The sequence below is a fragment of the Lipophrys pholis genome, assembly GCF_963383615.2.
Source record: "Lipophrys pholis genome assembly, chromosome: 13".
In the NCBI taxonomy this organism is placed as follows: Eukaryota; Metazoa; Chordata; class Actinopteri; order Blenniiformes; family Blenniidae; genus Lipophrys; species Lipophrys pholis.
In genome coordinates this window covers 9,529,839-9,542,069 of record NC_137632.1, presented here as the reverse complement: position 1 = coordinate 9,542,069, position 12,231 = coordinate 9,529,839, and the positions used below count along the sequence as shown (strand labels likewise).

At 41.1% G+C, this 12,231-nt stretch overlaps 2 protein-coding genes across 2 annotated transcripts; one reads left to right on the top strand and one right to left on the bottom strand.

Annotated features, from left to right (window-relative positions):
• Nucleotides 1-278: 278 nt before the first annotated feature.
• On the top strand, nucleotides 279-5,294 carry LOC308119119 (Golgi pH regulator). The gene is made up of 14 exons (XM_080478956.1): nucleotides 279-522; nucleotides 1,380-1,439; nucleotides 1,564-1,667; nucleotides 1,745-1,851; nucleotides 1,940-2,041; nucleotides 2,177-2,297; nucleotides 2,394-2,474; nucleotides 2,718-2,827; nucleotides 2,904-2,992; nucleotides 3,669-3,761; nucleotides 3,876-3,971; nucleotides 4,528-4,617; nucleotides 4,721-4,786; nucleotides 4,872-5,294. The coding sequence occupies exons 1-14, from the start codon at nucleotides 481-483 to the stop codon at nucleotides 5,076-5,078; spliced, it is 1,368 nt and encodes a 455-aa protein (XP_080335082.1). The 5' UTR covers nucleotides 279-480; the 3' UTR covers nucleotides 5,079-5,294.
• A 270-nt stretch (nucleotides 5,295-5,564) lies between these two features.
• pdzk1 (PDZ domain containing 1) lies at nucleotides 5,565-12,231 on the bottom strand. The gene is made up of 8 exons (XM_080478955.1): nucleotides 12,167-12,231; nucleotides 10,511-10,720; nucleotides 9,207-9,420; nucleotides 8,075-8,407; nucleotides 7,794-7,990; nucleotides 7,501-7,725; nucleotides 7,097-7,417; nucleotides 5,565-6,074 (listed from the first exon to the last, which is right to left on the bottom strand). Exons 2-8 carry the CDS (start codon nucleotides 10,715-10,717, stop codon nucleotides 6,021-6,023), a joined length of 1,551 nt encoding a protein of 516 aa, XP_080335081.1. The 5' UTR covers nucleotides 10,718-10,720; nucleotides 12,167-12,231; the 3' UTR covers nucleotides 5,565-6,020.

The window sequence follows — 12,231 nt, the reverse complement described above, 5'->3', positions numbered from 1 at the left end:
AAAATAGATATTTTATGGTTTTACCAAATAAAAACAGTAAGAAAAACTAAAAAAATATCATAAGAAGATAAAAAAAAAAAAAAAACTTGTGTTTTATTACATTTAAACAATAAATACAGCGCAGCATTCCACAAAATGTTATGGACTGAAATTGTACACACCACAAACACCGAAAATGTGTTATTACATTATTAAGTTATTAATAATTTGTTTAAAATGTTTTCTTTCATGACGTCACAGTTTGTGCGACGGAAGTGCATTTTGTTATGTCGGACTTTGATGACGTGTCGCGCGCCGTCCCTTCTTGACAGCTACTTTACTGCAAAAGTTCTCCTAAAAATGAGTTTATTAGCAACATAACTAACAGTTCTTTTGTAGGCCGAATAGTTTTCATCATATCAGTGATGAACTGAGACCACCCTGGTCGTGGTACACCTGCAGAGCCACGTTGATGCGGACTGAAAGTAGGTTTTTACAGACATGTCGTTCCTGGTGGACTCGGTGATCATGTTCACCTCGCAGGTAAAATACACACTGCATTACACTGGTTTCTTTAGTTTGTTGATGGTATTATCATCATTATGTAAAATAAACTTAGAAATATGTGTAATTTAGGGAGATTTCCTCGCCTTCCGGGTATTTGATAAAACATGTTTATTATTCAGATGTTTACAGTCAGTCTTCTACACTGAAGTTGACATTGTGGATGTGAGAAATATTTACTTCAGACCAATTTATTGCCACTTACATTAATAAGATGGAGCAGCACGGCGTTCTATATGTATATGAAAGGCATTGTGAGTTGTAGTCATGCTGGTTTATTGGATTATTTTAAGCATTCTTTCTGTTATTTTAGAAATACATAGTAGAAGTGATTCATTCTATCCTTGCTTTGTGATTTACAAATCTATTAAGACCTGATTTTTTTGTTCTTATTGTATACCAGCATTTTCTATGTTTGGCAGGGTACTCATGAAGTTGAAAGTTACGTTTCCTTGTATGGTGGCAGATATAATTTGTTCGATCAGAATGGGTCAAAAATTGGACTTTGAATTATTCACTCTGGTTTGTTTTGAATGTTGTAATATGTTTGTGTAGAAAGTGTTGTTTCGTAAACAGAACTGGATCTAAAGTGTCAAGCATTGATTCGACTATTGAAGGTAAACTATTGAACGTTTATTAGCAGATAATGGCAGTTAAGTTAGGCGGATAAGTCCCTTCAAATCGACACAGTTAATTTTCCCAGTTAACTCATAATTGTTGAATTGATGATATTCAAGAAAAACCTTCTTCTTCTTCTTCTTCTTCTTCTTCTTCTTCACCCCCCTCCTCCTGCTGCTTTCTTTTCACTCTAAAACCTTCCTCTTAACTCCACCCAGGTGCTGTTCTTTGGATTTGGCTGGTTATTCTTTATGCGGAAGCTGTTCAAAGATTATGAGGTACAGTGTGATTGCAATGCATTAATCAAAGATATCAAAGTGAAGCATTCAACCCATGCATCACCTCATGATTACTAGTAGCCATATTGAGGTTTTGACTGTTGACGGTTTTGTTTGTCACCAGGTGCGACAGTATGTTGTCCAGGTGGTTTTCTCCGTCACCTTTGCTTTTTCATGTACCATGTTTGAGCTCATTATCTTTGAGATTCTGGGTGCCTTAAGCAGCAGGTCAGTTTGTTTTCCCTTTTTAACGTGTCAGTGTTTATTTCTCATCACAAGGATATTAACTGGTGTTTTGATTGCAGTTCCAGGTATTTCCACTGGAAGCTGAATCTGTATGTGATTCTACTGGTTCTAATCTTTGTGGTGCCTTTCTACATTGGCTACTTTGTTGTCAGCAACATACGCCTGTGTAAGTGTAACCACATTTGTTCCTGAAGAGAAAATACGGGTGAACGCTCAATTTGCACGTGTTGATAAGCTGCTGTGTGTCTGTTCAGTGCACAGACAAAGGCTTCTCTTCGCCTGTATGGTGTGGTTCACCTTCATGTATTTCTTCTGGAAGCTGGGAGATCCGTTTCCCATCTTGAGTCCAAAACATGGTGAGTGTGTCCTTCTTGTAACTCTGCATTTCATCCATCCCGGATGTCTTTTCTCTGACAAAGTGACCGTCGTTTCTCTGGAAAGTATGTTGAAAGGCCAGTGAACGGACGATGTTGCTAACATCTTTTGTCCAGGGATCCTTTCCATCGAGCAGCTCATCAGCCGCGTCGGGGTGATCGGCGTCACTCTCATGGCTCTGCTGTCTGGGTTTGGTGCCGTCAACTGTCCCTACACGTACATGTCCTACTTCCTCCGGTAAGAGGCTGCGTTTTCCTGGTTGATCACACAGTGTGTTAGTGTTTAGTATTAGTATTGGCGCTCAAACAGAATATGTCGTCGTCGTGTTCACAGAAATGTGACTGACAGCGACATCCTCGCATTGGAGAGGCGACTTCTCCAAACTATGGACATGATTGTCAGCAAAAAGAAACGGTGAGACAGGACAAGTTTTTTTTTAGTTTTCAATTTCACTTCGAAACAATATTTTTGTACTTCGCGTGCGGCTGTGCCTCAGTTAGTACAGCGGGTCATCGCTTCCAAAGATGTGCGAGCACATTGGACCATTTTTTGTACGAGTGTATGAGTAATCAATATGAGAGTGCTCAAGCAGTTAAACTTGTGGTATACTGTTACTACTGCATTTTTTAAAAAAAAAGCAATTTTTTTCTATTTAAGAATTGCCATGACACGGAGGCAGATGTACCAACGAGGGGAAGACCAGAACAAACAGACTGGATTCTGGGGAATGATCAAGAGCGTAACGTCCACACAAACAGGCAGCGAAAGTATCCTTTGTACTTATACTCAGAATGTTTAACTAAAGTATTTAAAGAGGATTCCAGCCTTAACTTCTTGTTCCAGACCTTTCTCTGATCCAGCAGGAGGTTGATGCTCTGGAGGAATTGAGTCGACAACTCTTTCTAGAGACAGTCGACCTACAAGCCACTAAGGTCACACACACACACACACACACACACACACACACACACACACACACACACACACACACACACACACACACACACACACACACACACACACACACACACACACACACACACACACACACACACACACACACACACACACACACACACACACACACGCATACTTTTTAGATGCGTTGAACGTGACAGACTGAGTCAGCATGACTGAAAGTAAACCAGTGGAGTCTAATCTTGTAGTAGATTCGGAGCCCCTATAGATGACCTTACATTGATATAATCTTTTGAATCTGACTGCTTGAAATGTCATTAAGGGGCCACCTCACCTTCGTTATCTACTTTTACACGCTTATTATCATGTAATCATCATTCCACTTTGTCAGATAATGCAAGCTTTACTTTATACGTTTGCCTTCCACTCAAGCCAGGCTCATTGTCAATCTAAACCACTTAAAAATAGTTTTTAGAATTTTCCATACATTCTATCACTTCTGTTTAGGTCATTTTTATGGATATATCCAGGGTGAAGACCCAACTAACTGCATACAATTATGCCTTCTTATGAAGTAGTGATAAAGACCAGGATGACTTTGACATGATGATGAGAAAGAAGTTGCCTTCAGTACTGACATACACGTCATATTCACATACATTGTTTAACGCCGCCTGTCTTTGTCTGCAGGAGCGGATTGAGTACTCAAGGACATTCCAGGGGAAATATTTCAACTTCCTTGGTTACTTCTTTTCCATTTATTGCGTTTGGAAAATATTCATGGTAAGAATGCTGTCATCCCGCTCTCTGATATTGTGTCTCCGCACTATTCTCACATTCACTTGAAAAGGAATTTTTCAATGTTTTAATAGTTTCTCTACATTTTGTATTTCGTAGGCCACAATAAACATAGTTTTTGATCGGGTTGGAAAGACGGATCCAGTGACAAGGGGCATCGAAATCACTGTCAACTACTTGGGCATCCAGTTTGATGTGAGAAATGCACACACACACATACACACACACACTCGCACAGATTTCTATGCCATATGTTGGCTTACTCTCAACTCAGCTATAAATACTTCTTATCTAACCTCCATTTTTGTCCCGCTGGTAACCCGAGTCGTCATCGGTTCACGTGTCGTCAGGTCTCCGCAGGTCTTGTGTCTCCACGAGTATAGAAAATGGAGCCCAAACACACACACACACACACACACACACACACACACACACACACACACACACACACACACACAGGCACACCTACAGTAACAAAGTCACGTGGGAAACGGCGTGATCTCTCGTAACGATCATTTCCAGCCCATTATCATCTGTCTGTGCAATAAACCCGGTCATGCTCTCTTTTAATCTTATCCCACGCAGGCAATTATTAGATTGGGGTTTTTCACGGTTCCCAGTCAAAGATCATTTCATTTCAATTTGAGTGAACGAATGACGGCTTACTGACATTTTTGTCTGTGTTGTTCTGCATTTTTTGTTTTTTTTCCTTTTTCTAAATGATCTTGTTCTCATCCTTTTTTTGTCTCAGGTCAAGTTTTGGTCCCAACACATCTCTTTCATATTAGTAGGCATAATAATCGTTACGTCCATACGAGGCTTGCTGATCACTCTCACGAAGGTAAAGTAATCCCCTTGCACATATTGATAAGGCAACCTTTTTTTAAACGGACTAAATGAGAGGATTCCTTTCATTCCCACTCTTACATGCTGCTTTATTTCAGTTCTTCTACGCGATATCAAGCAGCAAGTCCTCCAATGTCATCGTGCTCGTCCTCGCTCAGATCATGGTGAGTGCGTTTGCGTCGCAGTCGTGTTTTAACGCCAACGCTCAGAACACGTGCAACAGATTGACTGGCTCTTCCAATCAAACAGGGGATGTACTTTGTGTCGTCCGTGCTGCTGATGCGCATGAGCATGCCGCTGGAGTACCGCTCCATCGTGACCGAGGTTCTGGGAGAGCTGCAGTTCAACTTCTACCACCGCTGGTTCGATGTCATCTTCCTGGTCAGCGCCCTGTCCAGCATCCTCTTTCTTTACCTTGCCCACAAGCAGGCGCCAGAGAAACACATGGCCCTTTGATTTCCTCTCACTGGGTTTTGGACTCCGCCAGAGTGTCTCTTCAAACATGTTTCTGTTGTTTGGGATTATCTGGACTGCCTGTTTCTGAATCAGGAGCTGTTGATTTCTCTTGCAAAGTTTCGGGGCGGGGGGTGGGGGTGGGGGGGTGGGGGATGTTGGAGCACATAATGCAGCAACTTTGAATGTGGACTCTCTTGAAATTAAAAGTATTTCCAGAAAAATAATTGTTAGGGTTTAAACTTCTCTTGCAAATACACATTATTTCTTCTTTTTTTTTAATTGTTTTTGCAGACATTAGAGTTTAGATACTATTAGTTTAACACACTGGAGCCTGAGGTACAATTGTAATGAAAAAATGAAGCGAGCCTGTTGTGATTCACATACTGTAATTCACAGCGTAGCGTGTTCATTGATTAAGAATGGGGGGGTGGGGGTGGGGGGTGGGTGGGTTGGGGGGATAGATACCACAGAAAGCCAGGTTATTTTAGACATCACTTGTTGATTTATTTTTCTTAAATGTTGTGTTTTTCATTTTAGAAATGGGAACAGCAAATCTTGTCTTTCAAGAACATTAAATAAAGGCAGCAGCATGTGCATAAGGTAAAATACATGGAAACCAGTATTAACTTTCAATATTAACCTTGTTTTTTATTCTCGGTAACATTGGTAATCTCAGGTATGGGAAAAGATGAATGTCTTTACTGCAAAATGTTCCTGAAACAAAACCCTTTTTTTGTTTTTTCCAAATAATGCAGCTGCTATAAATACAGATATTGACCACACATTTATAAATTCTGTACATTGCTTTCATTATTGTTAACTTATTATTTGTTCTTCGTGGGATATTAAAGATGTGTGATTCCCGAGAAGTTGTTCATCGACAAAAACAGATCAAACATTCGATTAAGGCCAAATCAGGACAGGTTTCCTTCTGGTGGCTTCTCAGAATCTCTCGTCAACACTGTCAACAGACGAATTTGATGACACGGATGAAGTCTGAAAGAGAGAACAAACAATCAAATGGTTTAGCCTCTTGCCAGTTTTGCTGTAAAGCAGCTGTGACTCAGTCTGATGTGGATTATCTTCCAATCTGAGGGTGCCGGAGGACACTGAGCCATCACCATTGGTGTGCGAGTGAATGGGAGAATGTGACCGATCATATAAAAGTGCGTTGAGACTGCTCAAGCAGTAAAATGTGCAATATAAGTAAAAGTCCATTTACCATTTAAGCCATGTGTGTCTTAACTCATTTTAGCTCAGGATCCACATAGAGCTGGTGGGGAACCACAAACTGATATATACTCAGAATTACAAAGTTCTTCCTCAGGTTTGATGAAGGAAAAAAGAAAAATCGGAATCGGAAATACCACGAGCTGCAGTTTTTCTCTTGCACATCCCAAAACATTTCAGAAACTTTTTGTATGTTTTCATAAACTCACCTTACGGTATAGCTTTGGTATTAATGTTGTTTTGTTTACAATAAGGTAACTATCATATCTCTTACCATGAATTATTTAGCACTGTTTTGTTTTTTTTCCTTATGTTTTCTTAGACTTGGCTGTATTTTCTTTATTTTTTCTTCTATTTGTATTTCCCCTAATTGAAAATTTGCACGGAACTTATTCTTTTTACTTTTATGTTTTGCATCAAACGCCATGATTGAATACCTGTTGTGGGCCAGTTTTGGACGACAGACGGCACGATTTAAGCTGATGTTATTAATACTAATACATTTGATGTCTCATGCTCTTTTTATTTAAAAATCTCAAAGTGCTTATGTTAAAGACATAACCACATATAAATAGCAAACACAAACAATTCAAGTTACCCTGATAAAGTGAATATCAGAGCAGTTGTTTGGAACCTGATGAGTCGGGGCACCACCAGGGTCATTTGCATTTATTCTCTGTGACCATAGAGATCTATACTAAATACGACATAACTTCCTAAATCAGATTGATCAGAAGTATTAAAATTTTTTCTTGCTAAAAAGTGAAGATTTTTTGAGTATTACTGACCCTCTGTCTCTCTGGTTCAGTTGGGGTTTCTGCTCTGGGTTCCTCTTGTCTCTCTGTCTTCCTGCTCTCGGGACTGTTGGCCTTGTGGACCTGAGCGTATAGCGTTTCCCTGAGAAGCAGGCTCGTGATGGCCACCCCTTTATCTTTCAGCTGGTCGTAGACGCTCTTTTTAGCCACCAGCATCTCCAGAGTGTCTCCACTGCTGCGGATCAGCTCCACCGCCTCCTCGTGGTTGCACTGCTCCACATTCACCCCGTTTACTTCCACCACGATGTCTTCTTCCTCCATGCCGGCCCTGTCAGCCGCTCCCCCCCTCACCACCTGTGTGCAAAATAAACTGTCTCCCCACTGTGGTTTGAAAAATAGTCGTGGAAAAAACAATTGCAATAACTTCGTATTCTTACGTTTTTGATGTACTGGCCGTGCACCCCCTGGATGCCATTCAGGTGAAAGCCAAATCCATGAGCGGTTTTCTCCATTTTACACAATTTAGGCTTAAGTTCCTCATCACACGCTTGAAAAGATGTGGATGATTTGGTCAGACTGGGGAAATTGATGGCCTCATTGTAACTTGGTGGTGAATTGGCATCCTTATTTTCCTCCCAGTAGAGCATAGGAGACACATTCCCCTGTGAGGAACAGGACATGATTATATCTGCTGGCCGAACTGAAGATGAACAGTGGCACACTGGCTTACCAGCTGGTACATCTGGTCTGTTTCTTTGTCCACCACGAGGAGGCAGCATTTGTGGCCACTTTGCCTGATTAAGTCCACCACTATGTCATGGCTGACGTTCTCCACCTCCTTTCCGTTCACAGCCACCAGTTGGTCCATTTCCTTGATGCCATTTCTTGCCGCTGGGCTGCCTCTATCAATGTTTTTGATGAAGTGTCCTGCGGGGAGCCAAGAATGACATTATAGGAACAGCATTCTCTTACAACTAAAAGGTGCATCGTGCCAATATAATGATTTCTTGCCGGTTTTGTTGGGCTCCTCTCTGAGTATGAAGCCGTATCCATCAGAGTCTCTGGTCATATCGATGATGCGTGGTTTGTGAGGGAGGTACTTTGTTGTGGCGTCCCACGTTCCGACCTTTGTGTGCTTGCTCTGGTAGAACCTGTCTGTTTCGTCGTCAACCAGCAGGAACATGACGCTGCTGCCCGCCATCATAACCTTCTCCACCACCTCTTCATGAGTGCGGTTCTCAACGTTGTCCCCGTTGACCTCCACGAGACGGTCGTGCAGTTTGACGCCCGCTCTGTCCGCAACACCTCCTTTGATCACGTCCGTCATGAACAGACCAGGCTCGTCTACAGAGGATTGGAGTGAAGAGTTGGTTAAACCAATGCAAAACTAAATGGAAAACCAGTGGTTTTTCTTTCCTCTCCGAGGTTTGGTATGATCTTTGGAAGATAAGCAAGGAGCACCTGCAGCATAAAGTGTTAGAACGTCTCTGTATTTATAAGATAGTAAAAAATCTAGTCTGTTTTTTGTTTTTTTTACTTTGATGGTGATGTGTATTTACCAGTGGTCCCAAGTTTAACAGCCACACTGCAATGGCGCATACAGGTATTACATTGCGGCGGGGCAAACAAAATGAGGTTTCTCAGGGTCTTTGGGAAAATGCTGTTGTTTATTGCTATGATACGACTCTCGGGTGTGGCTACTTCAGCTATGTAACACATCAACCCACACCCAGTGTGTATATCAGTGATGGCTGCTGTTATATGTGTGACACCCAGCACTATTATAACCTTGCGCTAAGATACGCCGGGATTTTACACTGTTTGATAAGGAAAACATGATCAATAAAGGTTCTTTGTAAAGTTTATTCCAAAGGAACGTGGTGAAGAAAGCTCATTTGTTTAGAATAAAAACACAAGAGAGTGTTGTGAAGGATTTAAACCCAGAGGTTTTGCATGGCTTTAGTAAATACAATGGAAAATGTTTCCAATAATTGCATTCAAGCAGTTTTGCTCTTTTAATTTTTGTTTCTATTAAAGTCATGAAAACCAAAAATACTGTTTCTCGTATATTATTACCGTTAATCATCCAAATAAAATTAAAAATAAAATTTAAAATCATCATTTTCATTTCTTTGTGACTCACATTTGACTGAGCGGATGGAAAATTCAAACCCTGAGCTGGACTTCACCATGTAGCAGAGTTTGGGCTTTGGACTCTGTTTGGCTTCGCCGTTGACGACTGGTGTGCTGCTGGGGTCGGACAGGTTGACCCCTTGTCTTTTTGCTTGCTTGTAGGATGATTCACCCAGGATGTGGAACGCGACGGATGCCCCACTGGTTCTCACCAGGTCCACCACCTGTCCCCACGAGACAGAGAAGGGTCTAAAGCACACGGCTTGTGAAAGAAGTATTCCCACAGTCTAAAGCAGCAGTTCTCAATGTCCCCTGAGACAAGTCACACCAAATAAAACACATTGAATTGCACTGTTGAGGAATGCCGGTAATAGGATAAGCATGTAAGGATACTTAATCATCCATCAGCTAAAGATTGCAACTTTGTCAAACTTCTCAGCTGCATTCCTGGTTACAAATAGTTTTAAATACAATCGCCAGTGTCTACAGCTTCTTCTTTGCACAGACCGCCTGCTTCACTGGTTTGCCATCATTGCTCTCGTGCTCCGGTGGGGCCTGCTCCTCCCAGAGCACGTCACCCTCGCTGCCACCTGACTTTCGAGATGCAACACTTCACACAAATTAATTCGACAACTGACTGTCTGGTGTCTCCTGATCACATGCAGGATGTTCCTTTAATTTCTGAACCCCTCATACTGTTACGCACAACTGAACATGAAAACATGAGTTGAATATTAAACCTTGAATATAGGGCAACTTTTTCAGACCTTTTTCTAGGAAACAAGGAACTAAATATCAAATGCATTTTTCCAGCTGGCTCAGACCTTGTTTTTCTGATCAGTTTTTTTGGCATTAAAAAGAGCAGGTTTGAGTCTTTGAGTCAAAATTTGGAGAATAAATCCAGAGTAGCTTTGAGGACCTTAACTTTTGTTTTGAAGATGGCTCCTGCATTGACTTTTTACAACATGTGGAAGCTTTTCACCTGTTCTGATGGCTTGTAGAATCAGTTCTACTAGAGTGGATTAAAGGTTTTGTGTAATCATTTTTGTTTATGCTTGGAGCAACGTTTTCTTTTTTATCCATCAACACTATTGTCTGACTTGCAGTGTTGTGATTTATGGATCATTTCACCCTGTTTTGTTCAGGAATTGACTTCATTATAAGCATTAGCTCAGAAAATGCCACTCATGGGAACTTATGCATTGCAGAAAATGAATCCTGTAATAAGAGCTGCAAATTGTTTCTATCCTCTAGGGCAAGGGTACTTAAAAACTCTTTTATTGATGTATTGTTGTAGGTATGCATCCCACATACCTCAGAATGGGGCATCGAATCAGTGAAGGTCCCATTGACCCGGAGGATGCGGTCTCCATCCTTCATGCCAGCCAGTTCAGCCGGGCCTCCCATTTCCAGGCAGCGGATCAGGTGACCCTCCTCACCCTGCTCCACTCTCAGGTAGAAACCAAATGTCTGCCCTTGTCTCTTGGTGAGAGAAATCACCTTTGGCTTGTAGCTGTCCATGTCCTGATGTAGGAGAAAGTGAAGCATCACAAGTAAATGTACTGATGGGATATATCTCAAGATCTTTTGTCAGTGCAGGGAGAAACAATTAAATAACATCATGCCACAAAATTGCTGACTCTGCAAACTTTAAATATACATATGTGGTTATAACTCCTGATGTTTAATGAAACTTGTGAAGTTTGGAAGCAGTGCGACTGTCTAAAAGTCAGGAGGTGGAGCTGTAATTGCCAAAGATGAATTGAGAGCAAGAAGCATGGGCAGGAATAAATAGGAACAGATGAGAGGGACAGTAAAGGTTGAGCACCTCAGTGACTCAGAAAGATGTTGAAGTAATGGGACAAAGGATGTTGGAGATCAAGTTGCCAGGCAGGAGAAGAAGAGGAACGCCTGGTGTTCAGCAGAAGCGGTAAAGGATAGGAGCAGCCAAACAATCTGACGGTATTCGTACGAATCTGACCAGGTATTAAATCTGCAGTGTTTTCCTCTTTGGTGGCCTTAACGGCTTCCCTCTCAACACGGTTCTTCCAGCAGGTATTTGAACTGCAGGGTGTTGGTGGGGTCAGACGAGAAGTTAATCTTCTGTGTCAGCTCTTTGGTGGAAGTTAATGGTTGATAGGAGGCACAGCTGACAGCATAGTCAACACTATAAAAAATATAGGACAGCTTGGACTTTGAATACCCCGTGAAGCATGTTACTCTTGTCTCTGTTATTTCTACACAGGAAGGTGATGAATCGTGTGCAAGGTGAAATGTTGACAGGCGTGTCCGTTGTTGCAGTAACTCTACGTAACAATACTCAGAAACACTTTAAACCAAACTGAACGCTTGATCCTTTGTTGGTTCGTCTGTTTTTAAAAGTGATTATGAGCTGTTTTAAATTTCTAAATTGTCACTTCATTTCACCCTTAAAAGCACTTGAATTTTGAATATTGTTATTCCGCTATATCTGAAAAATAAAATCTCTCCACAAGATTTTACATCAGTGCATTTCAAAACCACTTTGTATACAAAACACAGTAACACATAATATACTACTTAAACAGTTTGTGGGACAAAAACCCCTTTGAATTCACATAAATCCCATAAAGTTCGGGTGGTTTGAACAGCACATTTGAAACATTGTTGCATTTCAGAAATGGTTAGTGAGAACAATTTTTTATTTTATGTGTCAGAAGTGTAATAAAGAAATATCTGATGTCAATAATTAACTGGTGAAATAACAGTCCCTAACTTCATTAAAAAAAAGTTACTATTTTACGTTTCATGATTTTCATGTTGCATATAAATTCCTCCTGATCCTCGGTCACCAACTGCTACTCTGTGTGAGAATCTGAAATGGACCATTGAATACAGTTTTTGTTTAGAATTATAAATATTTATTTGATTTATCAGGGGAGAAAGCAATACTATGTACAGTACAGCTGCATGTTTTAAAGGTGAACTCACCGGCTCTTGTCCGCTCAGCGTCCGATTCCCAAGAGAGAGCTCACCTGCCACTGATTACCTGTTAT

Coding starts and splice junctions, on each gene's coding strand:
- LOC308119119 (XM_080478956.1), top strand. CDS start 481: ATGTCGTTCCTGGTGGACTCGGTGATCATGTTCACCTCGCAG. Junction 1,668..1,744: donor CTGGGTGCCTTAAGCAGCAG/GTCAGTTTGTTT, acceptor TTTTGATTGCAG/TTCCAGGTATTTCCACTGGA. Junction 2,475..2,717: donor ATTGTCAGCAAAAAGAAACG/GTGAGACAGGAC, acceptor TTTCTATTTAAG/AATTGCCATGACACGGAGGC.
- pdzk1 (XM_080478955.1), bottom strand. CDS start 10,717: ATGGACAGCTACAAGCCAAAGGTGATTTCTCTCACCAAGAGACAAGGG. Junction 9,421..10,510: donor ATTCGATGCCCCATTCTGAG/GTATGTGGGATG, acceptor TCGTGGGGACAG/GTGGTGGACCTGGTGAGAAC. Junction 6,075..7,096: donor CTGAACCAGAGAGACAGAGG/GTCAGTAATACT, acceptor TCTCTCTTTCAG/ACTTCATCCGTGTCATCAAA.